Genomic DNA, 18,297 nt, shown 5'->3' with positions numbered 1-18,297 from the left:
TATCAGGGGAAATTCTCCTGATACCAGACTGAAAAATTAATGATCTAAGCTTTTATTCTGCAATGTGTGGCATGAGTGAGACACGGGGATGTGGACAATAAATACATTTTAAAGTGAATTGTTATTTTAATAATCCATTTCAGTCAAAGCACCAATCACCACAAGCATTGTTAATCCTTCTTAACAACCAATACTGGGCATTGCGTGCAGCTTCATACCCTATATATTAACACGTTGAGACAAATACCTTTGCATCTTCTCTCTCCATCACAGTATCAAAGATAGTTGCTGGCCTTCATTTGACACCCCTCCATCGCCTTTCCCCTCTTACCTGATCACCCCCACTTTCTCCCGGGTTCATCCACTCCCTCTTCTGAATGCCCCCTCCCTTACAATTTCTCTCTTGATCAACCCCCGATCATCCTACGCTCTCCTGATTGCTCCCCTTTGTTGATCACTCTACCCTCTCCTGATCACTTTCCTGTGCTCTCCTGATTTCCCCCCAGATCTCCCCCTCTCCTGATCATCCTCTCAATCACCTCCCTCATCAGTCCCATCCTTTTTCTCTCAATTTCCTCTTCCAATCACATCCCCTCTTTTCCGATTGCCTATGTCCACTCTCCTAATAGCCCCCACCCCCATCAATCACTTCACTCTCCTGATCACCTTCCTCCCTCCCAGTTCTAACATTTTCTTCTATAAGCAATCAACTATGATAGGAATTAATGTTCATAGAATATCACAAAGCAGAAGTAGACCATTTGGCCCATCATGTCTGTGCCAGCTCTTTGATAAAGCTATCCAATCAGAGACTACTCCCCCATAATCCTGTATTTTGTTTATCCTATTCAAGTAAATATAAAATTCCCTTTTAAAAGTAAAAGGAATGCTAAACCTGGGATATACTAAATCAAATGGCAGAGTATAAAAGATGCAGTGTTTTTTCACAGGCAATATTGCCTACTTATGAAAACTGTTAACAAGCAATTTGCAGCAATAAAAGTCATTAGAGAAAGATATACTTTAATAATCATAGTCCTGGAAATCAGTTCTTCCCTTATAGTGCATGCATTGTGTACAGATTGACCGCCCATGCACAGTGCTATAGCAAATAAAGGGTATTCTTCAGCTGTGAAATCAGAATGTGTACATAAATATTTGACGTCAATTCTCTCCTCATGCATATACTTTTCAGTTTAATCTACTGGGGAGTGACCAGAAATGGGAACTCTGGCTGATTTTACAGTTTCCTAGCTCAGCGGCACCAAGGCCAATTGTAAGACCCCTACTATTGACCCTCTTAAGATCAGCTAATTCAACACAGGCTGGGGTTTGAACCATGATTTCTACAGCCCAGATTTACTTTGGGCAGCCAGTTGCACACTGAGCCAATGCAGGAGATTGGCTGATTCCTTCTTGGAATAGCTTAGATTTGGTCTATTTCTGCTTTGTGAATAATCGAAGTTGCACAAAGGAATATATGTTAATGAGAATTTCATTCCCTTCATGATGGTCAGAGTTGGGCATAATGAGATCATTGGAGTGTGTCGTGTGGGCATCAATGCTGAAGGTCTAGGGAGGGACCACTGGAATGAAATGTTGGCATACCCACGCAAGCCAATTGCACATTGGCACCCCTTGGTGGAGGTAAGAGAACTTCAGACTGCTTTGTAGTAAATTTACAAAACATGCATGCCACTGATAGTATGTGCTTCATAGATATTGAATCATTCTCCTTTTTATATAGTCTTACAGTTGAATACAAACAAGTTGTAAATAATGATTCCTGAAATACTATAGCTGAAATGAAAAATCTATATATTAAATATGAGGTCGTATGCTTAAATCATGTGTGTCCAAATGAGTGTTGCATCCAAAGGGGCTATTTTTGTGGGTGCTCCAAAGCAGTAGTAGCACATATTCAATGTAAACACATTAGGTGTAATTGTTATCTTTACCAGTTGGGTAGGAGTCTGTCGGTTGAAAATGCAGCAGGTTATACAATGGGCGCTGGGTCCACTCTGCCTGATTGGCACTAGGTGTTGATTTTCCCAGCAACTTTAACCCTCTATAAAGTCTGGATCCTTTCCATGACTTCCATTTAGTTCCCATTTTTTTATTATTCTTTCACAGGTTATGGATGTCGCTCGCTAGGCCAGCATTAATTGCCCATCCCTAAATGCCATTGAGAAGGTGGTGGTGAGCTGCCTTCTTGAACAGCTGCAGCCCATGTGGTGTAGGTACACCTACAGTGCGGTTAGAAAGGGAGTTCCAGGACTTGACCCAGGAACAGTGAAGTAAAAGTGATAAAGTTCCAAGTCAGGATGGTGTGTCTGTGCCAGGATGGTCTGGGAGGCTCTTTAGTGAGTTGTCTTCACCTCCAGTCAGAGTACAACAGAAACCCATTGGTCGATGGGCACTCTTTCTCTCATCTAGCATCCAATCCCTCACTCCATCCCAATTTTTTTCATCTCTTGCTTTTAATGATATTGGTGTTGTCAGCACTATACTTTCCACTCCCTTGAATTTCCAGGGCACCTGTCCTACACATAGTTCCTTGTACTGTTGAACTTGTGGAAGTCCATCATCTCTGTCTCTCATCCTTTAATTATTGAGACCGCAAAACAATGGAGCTTCTTATATCCTAATCTCCTCCTCTTTACAGCTTGGCATTTTCCAACCATTACTTGATTTTTTTTTCTCATATTATCTTCCATTTTATTTTCAGCTTTGCTCATGTTATGCCTTACACACCTGGAGCCTTTACCAAAGTTCCTCAGTGAAAATTGTTACTATGAAAGATTAGACAGTCTTGTTCTGCTCTGAAACATGAGTTCATTTATAAACAGAGCATAGTGTACAAAAGCAAGGAGATTATGGTGAATATTTATAAGACCCTGATTTGTTGTTAACTGCCCAATTCTGGGCAATGCACTTTAGAAAAGATGTGAAGACATTAGAGAGGTTGCAGAAAATATGTATGAGAATCATTCCAGGGATTAGGGACTTCAGTTACATGAATAGATTGGAGAGGAGTTATTCTCCTTGGAGAAGGGAAGTTTGAGAGGAGATTTGATAGAGATGTTCAAAATCATAAGGGGTCTAGACAGAGTAGATACAGAGAAATTCTTCCCAATGGTGAAATGGTCGAGAATGAGGAGAAATTGATTTTAGGTGGTTGGTAAAAGAAAAAATGGCAGCATGAGGAAAACCTTTAATTATGCACAAGTGATTAGCACCTGGAATGCACTACTTAAGAATGTGGTTGTGGCAGATTCAACTGGTGTTTTGAAAAAGGGATCGTATCAGCACCTGAGAAGAAAAAAGTTGCAGGGCTATGGGGAAAGGGTGGGGGAGTGGGATTAGCTGAGATGCTCTTGCAGAGAGCTCGCATGGACACAATTGGCTGAATGGCCTCCTTCTATAACCTTTATGATTTGGATATAAAAGGAACAATTGGGTATGAATAGATATTAACTTTGATCCATAGCCTGATCCACACTTGATATTGGTTGGTGGCAGCACAGTCTCCACTCCTTGTGGACCTTGTTGAACTCCCATTGGATTCACTGGACTCCATTTCCAGCTGGAATACAGCACAGTGTGGAAAAGTAAATGAGAGGACAATACCAGGAAGATGGTATAGTGTGAGTCTTCCAAGTCTGCTGCAGGAATTATAAACACATAAGCTGATACATACTTTGCATCTGAGTAACAGCAGGATTATAAACACCCCAAAGAATAGACAAGATCTGTGACTCTAATTAAGTGCCCACTTCATTCCATTCCAAAGGATTCACAGAACCCTGTAACTAATCTAGTCTAGAATTAGAGAAAATAGAAGCACACTTAAGTGAAAAAGATTTAGGATAGAGAGCAGAACAAACTTATCTTACACAGAAGGCTATGAGGCTTTGGAATGTACCACCAGATCTAATGATGGGGGGATATCAGGTCAGCATATGCCCAGAACCAAGATTATATCAAGTACAAACACTAAACAGCATGATAGTGCAATGGAAACAGATGTCAAATCAGAACAATACCACAACCAGAAACATTGAGCAATCCAACTGCAAATAGATCATGGTCTAAGACGCAACCCAAATATAACACCCCCAAAAGCAACTACAAAAATCTGGAACAGTCTCCAACAAAATTCACCATAACTAAGGCCAGAATTTTCAAGTTGGCGTGAGGGGGTTGGCTTGGCATGCCAACGCGTAAAATGATGTGCAGTGATCCACGGGCGGGATGAGGTTTCCGGAAGGTTTTATTAAATAAATTAAGATTTTTAATGCAATTCATAAACATGTCCCAGCTCATGTGGCACTGTCACATGAGGGGGCATGTCTGAATGATTCTGCTCTAAGTCTGGATGGATAAGCAAACTGATGATATATTTCAAAGATTTGTAAATTTGTTGCTTTGTATCATGGTATATTCAGGCACAAAGTTATTTTCCTTTGGTGTCAGGACATTTAAGAACAGGTTTGATAGATGATTGAAGAAAACGGAAAATAGAAAGGGATAGGGAGTAGGTGAACACATGGAATGAGTAATATTATTCATGTGGAGCACAAACACCAACATTGACTGGTTGGACATGTGATATTTTCTATGTAAATTCATGTAACTCTTGGGCTTCATTTCCATACAGTTTATTGCATTGCGTTTTGGTCTTCCTGGTAACAAGTTTCATTTCCAAAATGTTTGTGGCATGGTTATATGAATAATGGATTTTTTCTTAATGAGTAACTCCAAAATATGAATAATGAATCTACTTTAACTCTGTTAATCTGAAAATGTTTGAAAAAAATACACTTGATGGAACTTGATAAGAAAAAATCATTTTTGCATATGGTCTTCCAACTCATAACCTTAATAAATTGAAACAAATCTTTCTAATTAAATACCAAACACATCAGAAGTTGTGTTCATTACTGAGTGTAGTGGCTGTCTTCTAGGTTTAATAATGCTGATTAAACTTGGCTAAAACCAACAAAATCAAAATTACTTCAGAGGACAATATGGCTAATGGATCCAACATGCATAACTCTCTTTGATTTGATTCTGGCTCTTGATACCTAAACCATACAAAACTTGGCCTTCCCCTCATTCCTTTCACTATTTAAAAGGGGTCACATCTATCTCTTCTATACTTTTACTTTCTTAGCTACCTTTATATGATCGCTTTTAGTTGCCTCCTTCAAGGTTGAAAAGCCCAGGTCCCTCCTGTTTCTCCTCCTAACTCAGTCCTGTCACACCAGGTGTCAAGCTAATTGCTCCTGTCTGAACACTCTTATGCTTGAATGTCTCATTCCAGTCTCAGTTCTCAAAACTGGACACAATAGCCAATGTTGCCTAGGATTGCCAACACTGGTTGGATGGAGTCATAGGAATATAGGAACATAGGAACAGGCGTAGGCCATTTAGCCCTTCAAACTTGCTCTACCATCCAACAAGATCATGGCTGATCTGCAGTTTAAATCCATGGGGAGAATTTTCCCCCCATCAGGGGGTTGTGCAGGAGCCGGGGGGGGCGGGGCAACTGGGTCCGTTTTATGTGGGCGGGTCAATTAAGGCCCACCCAGCATGACATGCACCCAGAAGCGCTGAGTGCTCCCTGTGTGGACTGGGGGGGTGGTGGCTCCCCAAGTCAGGGCCTACACACTTATGGCAAATGCACACGAAAGAGCGCAGAAATCTCCCTGAGGCACAGAGGTGCCTCAGGAAGATTAGTTTATGTTCCCAAAATTTTAATAAAGAAAAGAAAAATGAAACATGAGCTGGGACATGTCAATGAACATTAATGAAAAAAGTTATTTAATTTATAAGCCCTTCATGAAACCTCATCCCGCCTGTGGATGAGGTTCCATGAAAAATGCAAAGGCCGCTTGGGCTCTTGGCCTGCCTTGCCAACCTTAAGGTTGGACGAGCAGCTCAGTTTATTAGTTTAATTGTTATTTAAATGGACTTAATAGGCCTTTGACAGTTCGGCTGGCATGCAGCCAACTCCATTGCGCTCCCGCCGAACTGAAAATCTAAATGTCGTACGTCCAAAGTCACAGCGCATCATTTTACACCTCGCTGAGCAGGCCCTGCCCCCACTCACTGAGCCGAAGATTCAGGCCCACATACCCACCTTTGCCCAATATCCCTTAATACCTTTGGATAATGAAAAACCTCTTAATCTCAGATTTAAAGTTTACAATTGATCTAGAATCAATTGTTGTTTACAGAAGAGAGTTACAAATTTCTACCACTCTTTGTGTGTAGTAGTGTTTTTTCATTTCATTGCTGAAGGGTCTGGCTCTAATTTTTAGACTCCCAACCAGCAGAAATAGTGTCACTCTATCTAGTCTGCCTGTCCCCCATAATATTTTGAAAACTTAAATCAAAGTACACCTTAACCCATGTAAATCTGAGGCACTGCAACCCTTGATTATGTAATCTCTCCTCATAATTTAGCCCTTGGAATCCAAATATCATTTTGGTAAATCTACACTGCACTCCCTCCAGGACCAATGTATCCTGAATTATGTTGCCCAGAGCTGCTCACAGTCCTCCAGGTGTGGTCTAAATGGGGCTTTGTATAACTGAGGCATGATTTCTATCACCTTGAATTCTAGTCCTCTAGATATAAAAGCCAGTCGTACATTAGCCTTTTTGACTATTTAATGTCTGTTCATCACATATTAATAATCTCTGTATATAGAACCTGAAGTCTCTTTGGGCTTCCACTGCTTCTAGCTTTTCACCATTTTGAAAGTAATCTAATCCATATTTTGTAGTTCCAAAGTGGACAGTCCCCAATTTGCCTACACTGCAATCCATTTGCCATTATTTGTCTATTGACATGTTGATAGATTAATCATAGATTATGTCTTTGTAATATTACACTTTCAACTCCATTACTTACAATGCCACCTACCTTGGGGTCAGCAGCAAACCTAGATATGAGACTTTCTATCCCCTCATCTAAATCATTATGAAGTACAGTGAAAAGTTGAGGTCACAACATGTGGGATGCCATTAGTTACATTCTTACTATTCCTAATCTCTGTCACCTGCTCAACCAAGCTAATAAACAGATAAATAATTTACCTTCAATTCCTTGAGCTTTGAATTTAACTAATAGAGTGGAATCATCCCAGATTTGCACCAAGAGTAGTAGCAGGCGGGAAAAAGGACATTTTACCCACTGGCTGCTATGGTGGCTTTTCATGCCGTATCGTCCCAATTCCACCTCATTAATCATGCAGCCCCAGGAAACACGTTGGGTGACTGGTGGGGCATCCTCTCATTCGCCCACCCCGCCGTCACATCAGGCCTTCAATAAACCAGGCGCCATATTTAAAGGCTGCCCATGCACAGAGCTAGCACTCTTCAAGGGATAGGAAGCTGTTGCAAACTGATGGCTGCCAAAGGGAGGAAACATGCTGCCCCCAGATTTAGCAAAGCCTCCTTGAATGCCTACTGGACACAGTGGAGGCCTGCCATGAAGAACTCCACCCCAGCTCTGGACGAAGGCCAGAAGCAAGATCACCAATCCAGGATGGGAGGCAGTGGCAGCGGTGGTCTGTGCCAACTCCCTGCAAATGAGGACAGCCATCCAGTGCAGAAAGAGGATGAATGATCTCCTCCGTTCCACCAGGGTAAATCACTCTTCTCATCACTATCAACTCATACACTCACAAACCCATGACACATCCATAGGGATCTCACACCTTCACGGACAACACCACTAACTCACACACACCCTCACATCTCCATCAGTCTCATATCCTCTGGAGCTCACGTCCTCATCCCGTCCCGCTCCACACAAACATTCCATCCAGTGCCATGTGTCACACTCTCTCCATCTGTTTTCATGCAGGAGGAGCTGGCTCATATCAGCAGGGAGAGGTCCCAGGCTGGGAGTGGAGTGGCCCACATTAGGCTCACCACTCACTTTGAGGAGCATGCCATGAGGCTGTCTGGTGAGGACATGAACCGTGCAGCAACGGCTAAGTCGGCGGTGAACACCCTCGTGAGGATCCTGGACTTTATCTTCTCCCCCTCAATGCAAATGTGAGTGCTCTCTCTGCTGCCATGCACTAATTATCTCTACTTTGATTCACAGGGAGCTCTGTCAAGTGACCAACACCCTCAGCCAGCTAGTTCCTCAGCTCCATCCTGGTTCTCACTTCCAGCCAAGAGGACACCTCCTCCATTGAAGAGCTGGAAATAAGCAGCCTGGAAGACCCATCACAGCGCTTACCAACACCCTCCACCAGCACAGAGACACACACCTCGGTGAGACTGAGATCTAGAGCAGGCTTGGATTCACAATCTGTGGTCACTGCATGGACATGTCTCCGCAGCAGGGGGAGGCAGGCTCAGCCGAGCTCACCAACATTCAGAGGACTGCTGGGGAAGAGGCATCTGTGAGGCCCAAGTCAGATGATGAGACTGTAGGTTCAGCCTTCCAACTCATCATGGACGGTCAGCAGAAGATGGGGGAACATCACGCAGAGCTGTTGAAAGCCCTCAACAGTGTGGCACATGAGTCGAAGGAGTGCATCTACCTGCTCTGTGATGAAGTAGTGCCCACATGTGTGTCCATGGAGGTTTCCATGGGGAGGATGGTGGACACCATGGAGACCCTGACCCAGCAGAACGTGGAGATGCGTGCACAGCTGCACTCCATCATGGTTGCCATGGGTGAGCTCCTGCAGTGGCAACACAAGAGGGAAATCGGGCACCTCAACATTCCCTCAGGTGCTCCTGCCCTTCAAGGAGTCAGGCCGGGTCCTTTAGGCACCCAAAGAGAGGAGAAGCAGCAACTAGACCCCAGGGTCATTCACTCAGAAATCGCAGAGACTGTCCTCTCCCCCTAAGTCCAATTTGCCCCCTCAACCTCATTCTCTGTCAACACAGAGGGAGCAGCTAGCCCACAGGAGAACAGCCAAAGCAAGCCAGGGCCCTCAAGGCCTCGGCTCTCCTGAGGACACATGCCTAAGCATCAAAGGCAGCAGGGCCAACCATTGCACAGGCCGTCACCACCCCTGCTGCAGATGTCAGGGCAGCTGCCAATAGTGTTAGACCTAGAAAGGTTAAGAGTAGGATCACAGGTAGTTTCATGGATGAACACATTTGGCACTTTATAATCCAAAAACATATTCACATTCATTGAATAATGTGTAATGGTTTCTTTCAGCTGGCTTCACAAGTCCTCCCACTGCATCCCCCCACCACTAGCAGTTCAGCTGCATGCAGCCAGCCCATGAGTGATTCTGGAGAGAGAAGTGTGTGTGTGTGTGTGTGTGTGGCTTGGCCATTCTGAGCCTTACGCAAGCACTCTTCCACGCATGTGGATCCTTCCCACATCAAACTCATCTCACTGTCCTGAAGATTTTCAGTGCTGCCTGCTGGAGTTCATTTTCAGTTGTCCATCTGAGCTGACCTGCATCTCCACCCACCCACTGGTCACACTCCCATGCAGCATCTGTGCCCGTCCAACATGAGGCCCCTTTCACCTTCAATTTTAGAAGCATGGTACTGGTATAGTTTGGCTTCAGCTCCCCCATCCTTTCCCCTTCCCCAGGCACTCATGTCCTTTCCCCATCACTGTTGACCTCCCGGCATCACCTTCCACCTCCCACTGCCACCTACCAGCCAGAACCTTTTTCTTTCCAAGATGTCCAGGTGAACATGGACATTCCCTACCTTCCTGAGAACCTGACCCCAACCCACATCGACCTCTCCAACTTGCTCCTTCTCAACCTAGGGTCCGCGTCTGCCTCCGGGTCCACACCAACCACCCTAGTCAGCCCTTCTACTACTACCATCACACCCTCACCACCCCTCCCCCCCCACCCTACCAGCTCACTCTGCCCTGTCTCATTCTCACAGTTCCCCCATACCACACCTACTCCCATTTTGCTCCCAAGGAGGCAGTCATCGACTCCACAGACCCCCTCCCCTGCACGTTCACCTGGACATGCCCCCACTTACTTCTTCCACCCCTTTTATTCCTTCATACCCCTGGACACCGCCTCCAGACTCCTTCTTCCCCCGGACTCCTTCCCCCCTCCAACCTCCTTCCTCCACCCGAAGCCCTTCCCCCCGAACTCCTTTACCCCTCAGAACTCCTTCCTTTCCACTTACCTCCCCAGTTTCTGTATTCTTCCCATCACATACTCCTCCCCTGATACACCCTATGCCCTCCCAACCTCACCCCCCAACACCAGCATCCCCCCTCTCAACCTCACCCCCCAACCCCGACACCTTCGTTTCCCCCTCCTAACCTCACCACCCACCTCGCCCCCATTTCTCCACACACACACACCAGGACACCTTCCTCTCCCAGTCAAACCTACACCTACCTTTCCACTCCCTCGACGATCATCCGTAGCAGCCAAAATCCAATGCACTGATGTCCCAAAGCAAATCCTTAACGGTGACTTTCCACCTTACATGAGCTGCTTTGCAGTGGAGTCATGTCCGTGAGAATCCACCCAGCGTGTGATACACATTCCTCCAGGATTTGGTTGCTGTCGGGCTCCAGCATCGCCTGCTCCTCGGATGTCCACAATGTGGACAAGGTCCTGATGGTAAGTCCCGACTTCTGCAGGTCACATTGACGTGTTTTCCCACTGATGTGGGAGGTAAATTTGGCATGAGGGAATGATTTTGGTGAGCAGGGCTTATAATGAAATGCAAATTAGAAGTATTAAAATGAAGTTCCCGATGTGCAGCAGCAGGAAATGTGGAACGCCTTTGACGGGTGCAGTGGACGATTGCGAACTGGCTTCATGATGGCGTGAAACCGATTTTTTGACCTTCCCGCCATGTTGTCCGCTCACATCCGCCATGACGCCCAACGCCATCAGGCATGGGAAATTCCGCCCATCGGCTGATCTGACAGACTTTCTCAAACGCTTTCTGGAAATCCAAATAAAATACATCCACAAACAGTCCCTTGTTTACTTTAGTCCCTCTTCAAAAAATTCAATAAAGTTCATCAGGCATGACCTTTACAAATCTATCAGTCTGATAAGCTAAGATGTTCAAGGTGTTCAGTCACTCCATCCTTACTTTATGGACTCCAGTAATTTCCCAAGAACAAATGTTGATTAACATGTCTATAATTTCTTGCTTTTCCTCTCTCAGCCTTCCAATCTTCTAATCTATGGTTCCTGAATCGGGAGATGCTGCAATGTTCTCACCTACTTCCTGCAACAGGATGAAAACCACAAGGCCCTGGGGGTTTGACACTCCCCAGTGTCATTATTTTCTTCATTTCCTGTTATTTTGCTTGCAATAATTTTGATGAGTCCCCAGCCTTGGACTCAATATCAGTTTTCTTAGGATGTCCAGCATGCTGACCTTTTCCTCTACTATAAATATCGATGAAAAATAATGATATATTCTGTCTGTCATTTCCTTCTTTTGTTCATTTATAATTTGCCATTCAGTTTTTAAAGGCCCACATTGTCTTAATTGCCCCCCTTTTTCCTAATATAATTTTAAAAGCTTTTTTGTTGCTTTTTTAATCACTTGCAGATTTCTTTTTTGTACTCTTATCTTGTAGCTTTTAATATCTGGTTTTGCTATGCTTTGCATCTTCCACGGTCACTAGGATCTGTGCTATTTTTTCATTCTTGCATAATTTTTTTTTTAGGTTATATTGTCTCTTACCACTTCAGTCATCCATGGTCAATTTTTAACAAGTAGGGCTTTTGCTCCTTAGGGTTATAACTTAATTCTGTATCAGGTTAAGTTCTTTTTTGATCAGCTCCAACAGATCTGTTGTTTTATCCATTAACAGATTTGCTCACTCTTTAAATCATCCCATTGAAGTCAACCTTTCCTAAATTTAGAACATTAGTAGATGTTTTGCATTTCTCCCTTTCAAACATAACATTAAACTCCATCATATTATGATCACTATTACAAAAATATTCACACATCGTTAGTCCATTAACTGGCTTATTATTATACCTGCCATGGCCTGCCCCCTTGTTGGTGATGGACGTATCGTTGCAGAAAACTATACCAGACCGCTCAAAAAATTCACTAACTTTTTGACACGTGTTAGTCTGAATATCCCAATACTTAAGTTAAAACCCTTTGCTATAACTCCCCTTCCTTTGCTATGTGCTGGAAGATATGACTCTTTAATTCCTCTGTTGGGTGTCAGTAGGGATCTGTTTACACAGGCTGAAGTGAAGTGTTTCTGTTGGTTGATTGACATATTTATGAGGTTATAGTAAGTTATTCTTTCTTTGATCTATTTTTTAAATGCCTGCATGTTTATTTGGACAAGATTAAGAGGTGTGAAGTAGGGTACAGCTTCTGTAATGGAAACTATGAATAGCAATGTCTGATTGGCACTTTTATAAGGCTATAAGAGGAGCAGTATTTTTAAAGCACATTTCTAAATTGATGTTTTTCCTGAGCATTTCAAGACTTGCCATTGTTATTATATGCCTCAATGGATCTGTATACAGTGCATACTGGATGAGTAGGCATGGCGGGTGTATGGGGCATGGAAAGACCATGGTGGTAATGGAAGGCATTTGGAAGGGGCATAGGGTGCATGGAGGGGGCATGGGAGCTATGAGGGGCTTGGAGGTGGAATGGGGGTATGGAGGTGTCACGGGGTATATGAGGGGCATAGGTAAGAACTTTCAAAGTTATCATTCAAAAGGGTTCCTAATCCAGACTATGGTTCATGACTCTACTGAGTGGCCATGAACCATGAGGCCTCAGGAAGTTGACCTGACTCCATGGGATTTGCAGGATGTTGCGGTATGAGATGTTGGCGCTGGAGGGTGGAAATTCCAGAATTGGCTCCCAGCCGCCGTTGTTAAAGGCCTCCAGAGTTCAGGGAACTCCATGAAAATCTGGTCCCCCATGTTTCAACCCATCTCCATGTATCCAGTCACGCTTATAATTTCCTCTGTATGCTTCTCTGAGACTCATTAAATGACTGCCCCCATTGTGTGGTTGTCTCTGTGTTGGAGGGAAGAGGGCAATTATTGATATGTGTCAAGAGTTGAAGGTAGGACCTCAAAAGGGAGTTTGATGCTCTTGCTGCTCCTCCTCTGCTTGTTGGTGTGGAATAGCCAAGAGCACACAAAGAGGGGAGGTAGGGCATTGGCCATTCCTCTTGCATTATGTCGCAAGAAGCTTAAACATTTAGCTGTTGGTGTTTTCCTATCTTCATACTCTATCCCTAGTGTGACATGTGGAAGGATACTCAGGTTGATTACCAATCTGACAGGCCATGATGCAAACACAGCTTTTGTGCTTGTAACCATTTTTACACCCATCATTAGTCTTACATGGCAGATTGTCTAGCCACACCCACCGGACTCAAATATGTCAACACAGAATTCAGAGTTGGAGCTCTGGTCTTTGCCTGTCAGGACAGTCCAGAGCAGGGCTTGAACACTACACCTCCAGATTCAGACACGGGAATGCTCCCATTAATCCAAAGGCTCTTTCCAACATGCTTAATGGTGACAGATTATATGTGTGGGCACTGAATAGAATTGAGATGATGAATTGGACAACCAACCAGCATCTGCCACCACCCCTCACATTCCCCCATCTCCCAGTCCTCCCATTTGTCTCTCCAAGAGTACTCAGGCTTTCTCCTCATATATGGTGAAAAGCCAAAGGTTGAGAGGGACAGTTTGTTGCTGTTTTTTGAGATTGGTTCTAGGTCATTTTCTTCTTAAAGATCAAAGTAAATAATGTGATAGCCCCTTTGTCATATGGAATGAGCCAGATACCTGAAAGTACTCTATAATGTCAAGGTGAGGGGGTTGGGCAGGGGGCTGGGGGCGGGGGTGGGGTGGGGGGTTGCGGATGCAGTAAGGACAGGTGCAGGAAATGAGGAACTACATATCCTGAGACATTTAATGCTTCCCCTTTGTCATAGGCTGTGGGTGAAGGCACACTTGCGGTGGAAGGAAGCGGTTGTGAAGGATATAGTGGCACCTCCTGCACATTGCTGGTAAGTTGTGGGTGGTGTTCAGTACTGTGAGAGCAAGAGAGTGGGAAATGAGAAACATGTTTGTGACAGTGCATTGTTGGACTGTCTTCTTGTACCTTGGCTGCCCTGGTGGAGTCATTGAGCTTCTTTTGGCACTGAGTTATCACACATGGCTTTGTGTAGGTGGCACTGACTACCGAGACATCCCCCTTCCACCGTGCTTGGGCCTTATTTTTCATTGCTCCCCTTCCCTCAGTTTTGAACATTTTCTCAAAGAATTCCTGTATACTGTGGAACCATATAGAGAGACTATTGTTTTGTTTCACTATTTGAAGTACTTGCTCCCAAATTTTAAATTTACGGCCTTTTTCTTTAAGCTGCTGCAGCCATTTGAAGGCTGCAGTGGTACTAGATTTCCTGGCCACCAAAGGTGATCTCCTATTATGTAGCACAAATGGTGCTGGGAACCCACTTTCAAACTGATGAGTCTGGCTCTGCTAAGTTCAACAGAGGCTGATCAAGATCATGCAGTGACTGAAAGTCCTACTCCAAATACCTCTGGCACGAAGCCAGCTGAATTGGAAGCCCCAGCCTAAATTCAGTGGTATTGCCCCTTTTCAAAGGAATTTGCCCCTGCAGTGGTATTATGCAAACAAGCCCCATTTTTAAATGCAAATTTGTAACTTTAATTTGTTTAAAGAACCAATTGATGCCAAGAAGTAGCCAAGTGACAGTCATCTTTGCATGGTGGCTGAAACATAACATTTGGGACTCATCTGGAAGAGCATCATATATTTTTCCCCTGCCCCAGAAACAGGGTGAAGCAGATACTCTCAATCACAGCCAGCCGCTGTGTGAGACTTAAAAGAGGGCACATTTTGTCATTGTCATTTGTTTGTGGTTCCTGGTACCAGAGTGTTTCTTTAATGTAAATATATGCTAGATATGACAAAAAGGGGGCTGTAAATTTGTGCTGATATTTATTCATTACCGTGGTGAAAAATGTGTTGTTTTGTCTTAGAACGCTTAACACAATTTCTGAGTTCTTAAACTTCCTTCAGTAAAACATTGGGAAGGCTGAAGCAATAGTCTTCAGCTCCCTCCACAAGTTATGACCCTTCACCATTGGCTCTGTCCCCCCACCATGGTAGATTGTTTGCAACTTCAGAATCCTGTTCAACCTTGAATTGTGTTTCTGACCCCATATCTTCTCCATCACAAAGACTACCTACTTCCACTTCCATAACATTGCCTGCCTGAGCCCATCTACTGCTGCACCCTCACACATACCATTATCACGTGCTCTAATTTACATTGCTACCCTTGCCAGCAACCAGTCCCAATTTCCACAGGCTCAACTTTATCTTGACATTGCTGCCTCTTGCCTATCCTGTAGCAAGTCCTGCTTTCACATCAGCTCATTGTCATTGGGGTAGAGGGTTCTTGGCTCTCCGATGCCTCAAAATTAAAACTCTTTATCCTTGTGTTTAACTCTTCCTTGACCTCAGCCCCACCACCTTATGAATCTCTTCCAGTCCTGCATCTGCCCTCCCAAAAGTGTCCATTAATCTAACTTTGGCCTCGTATTTATCCCTCCCTTTTTCTCCTGTAGGTCTCACTGTCTGTCATTGCCTCTCTAAACATTTCCACCTTACTCTCCTTCGAAATCCTTGAGAATATTGTTGGTCACTCTTCCTACTCTCTCTATTGGTTCAGCCTTCATTTTCCAAATGCCTCCTTGAAGCACCTTGAGATTGTTTTCTGTGTTAAAGCCATTATATAAATACAAACCGTTGTTCAATAGGAGAGTAACACAAAGGTTTTCTACCTTTTTCTTTTCAGTGGCAAGGCCGCGCTGCCAGTTTTGACAGCCAAGGATCCTGTCCATCTCCTAAACCTCCAGCAACACCATGAATCCCAGTGCAGAGAGATTCTGTGGATCCTTCAGTGTTCTGAACATAATGTAATGTCAGTAGTTCAGTCTCTTTCCTCACAGGAAAACTACATTGTACTCTGCAAAATGGACACAAGTATCATGGAGATAGCTTGTCATAAGCTTGTTGCTGGGATAGAAAGCAAATCCAAAAATTGGGTGACTTTCAGATGCTGTGCAAGAAGGATACAGGATTATTATTGTGGAGCCATAGGTGTAAATAAGGGGAAGGCACACAAAAACACTGTGTTCTGCACTAGGGAGAGAAATGGAACCAAATGTTGTTGGTGGTTTGTGATATTTAAATTCATTTGTATCACAGCTTGAACCAATACATAAGTTTGAGTAACGTGCCTCAAGAATGATTCTGGCCTGTGTTAAAACTTGCATTACTTGTGTTTTCTTTATCATGGAGTCAGCATAATTTCTCAGTTCCGTAAAAGACTAAACTATAGACTTATCATGGATTAAAACTCGCAATAGTTCAGCAACCTCAGGCTATCAAAATACTAGTCAGGCAACTACATTTTCAATGTTTTTATTGTGTAGAAAGCATTATTGTTGTACAAAATAATCACTAATTTTTATTTGGCAAAAGTAGGCTTAAAAAGGTAATGCTTTACCATGTGCTACATCAAAGAAAGCAAAAAGACTCTTGGTTTTGTGTTGCTAAATACTTTGGTGGGCTACTGAAATTAATGAAGAGTTGGGATCCTATGAGTTAACAATGCTAGCTGCATATCTGATATGACCCTTGCTACAGGAAAGGCAAGAGGCAGCAATGTCAAGATAAAGTCGAGCCTGTGGAAATTGGGATTGGTTGAATCAGTTAACTGAGGTATGTTTCTTCAGCTACAACCTCCTCTCTCCTACCCCCAATCAAGCTTGAATGCTCTACTCTATTCTATGTGGTGACACTTGGCCGATGAGGATGGAGGAGTATTTGCGTTTGTTATGGAGAGGACCTGAAACCATAGCACCCACCATTGGAGATAAGGACTCATGCCGTAAAGATGAAGTGCAACACCATCCCAGGGGAATAGCACAGATAATGCACAGACATTTACGTTTTTACTATTATGGTTTTAATCTAACTCAAGCAAGCTGGATTGAAAGTGTTCCCTCAGTATTCATTAAGAGCACTTTTAAAATCAGCTTTTTTGAAAAAAGATACAAATTTTACGGTGAAGTGATACTAGAAGAGGCTTCATATATTTGCCCTAATATAGCATGGGTGCCATTTGGATGCTTTTTTTCTTTTTAAATTATAAATTTGACAAAATATGAATAAGAGATATAAATGAAAGATGCTAAAAATGGCCAGGGCCCTTCTGAAGGTATTCCACAAATGCTGACTTTGAAGTACCCCTTGAAGAAGATGTCTATTCCTTATTAACTCATTAATATTTATTCTCCCATTTCAAAATACAGTTGAGAATCCACAATGTGTTACCCTATCCCACCTTAACCACTATCTCACCTAAACTATTTCTAGCTAGAAGAACATGATTAAATTCCTGAAGTCAGCCTCTCCAGTACCTGGCTTACCTTGACTGTCATTTTGTAATCCACGTTAGAAGTGGGCAGGCTTCCCTTGCTTTCCTGTGAATCAAAAAGAGAAAGCAGGCTCCACTCGCAGCACAGATTTATGATGTTCTGCAGTGAGCTTTGTGTATTCTCTTTCTTCACTTAATGAATCAAAAACCAAATCTGACATTTCAGGAAACTCTCCAGGTTTATAACAGAGCAACAGGCAAGATCACGATTGCATTTAGTAAACTGAGAAACCAAATTATTAAATTGGGTTGAAATCCTCTTCTAAAATGTGCACCCGCTTGGGATGTATATTGGAGGTAAATTATTTTTTAAATTTAAGTTTTACCTTTGGGTACATTGCTCTTGATGTCAAAGTGGAGAGCCTACAGAGAAACTCCACATTATGACTGGAAGGTTAGAGATTGAAGGCAAGTACTGTGTGCAGTTAGTTTGTAAAGATGTGCCCAGTGTCACCAAAATGGGGAAAATTTCCCTTAAATATTCTCACTCATACGACAATGGGCTGTGCTAAGTGGGAATGACAGTCTTACAATTAGGGATTCTTTTGTGGCAATTTGGAAAGAGCTTTTGCTTGCATTACTCATATTATCTCGATAACTTGGAGTATTTAATGCTGACTTTGAAGTACAAGAAGTGAAAGTGTTCTCTTTATTACAAGCACTTTTATGAAAGCACTATTCTTTCTTGAAATATGTTTAAAATAAAAAAAAAATACATTGGTTGCTTTGTAAAGCCTGGGTAGATTGACACCAGGTTTATCCAACACAACAGAAGGTATTAATACTAGTTCCACACTGGCTTCATTTGTTACCAGCAG

General features: G+C 43.3%; 1 protein-coding gene across 1 annotated transcript in view; it reads left to right on the top strand.

Annotated features, from left to right (window-relative positions):
* LOC121282177 (synaptotagmin-6-like) overlaps nucleotides 1-16,060 on the top strand; it is a 324,735-nt gene extending 308,675 nt beyond the window's left edge. The window contains exons 6-8 of the mRNA XM_041195727.1: nucleotides 1,518-1,647; nucleotides 13,937-14,011; nucleotides 15,833-16,060. Of these exons, the coding sequence (XP_041051661.1) occupies nucleotides 1,518-1,647; nucleotides 13,937-14,011; nucleotides 15,833-15,904 (277 nt within the window). The 3' untranslated portion in view covers nucleotides 15,905-16,060. The remainder of the gene's footprint in view (nucleotides 1-1,517; nucleotides 1,648-13,936; nucleotides 14,012-15,832) is intronic.
* Nucleotides 16,061-18,297: the final 2,237 nt, after the last annotated feature.

The sequence above is a fragment of the Carcharodon carcharias genome, chromosome 9 (assembly GCF_017639515.1).
Source record: "Carcharodon carcharias isolate sCarCar2 chromosome 9, sCarCar2.pri, whole genome shotgun sequence".
Taxonomy (NCBI): Eukaryota; Metazoa; Chordata; class Chondrichthyes; order Lamniformes; family Lamnidae; genus Carcharodon; species Carcharodon carcharias.
The sequence above is the reverse complement of the archived record's forward strand: the minus strand, read 5'-3'. Positions and strand labels throughout refer to the sequence as shown.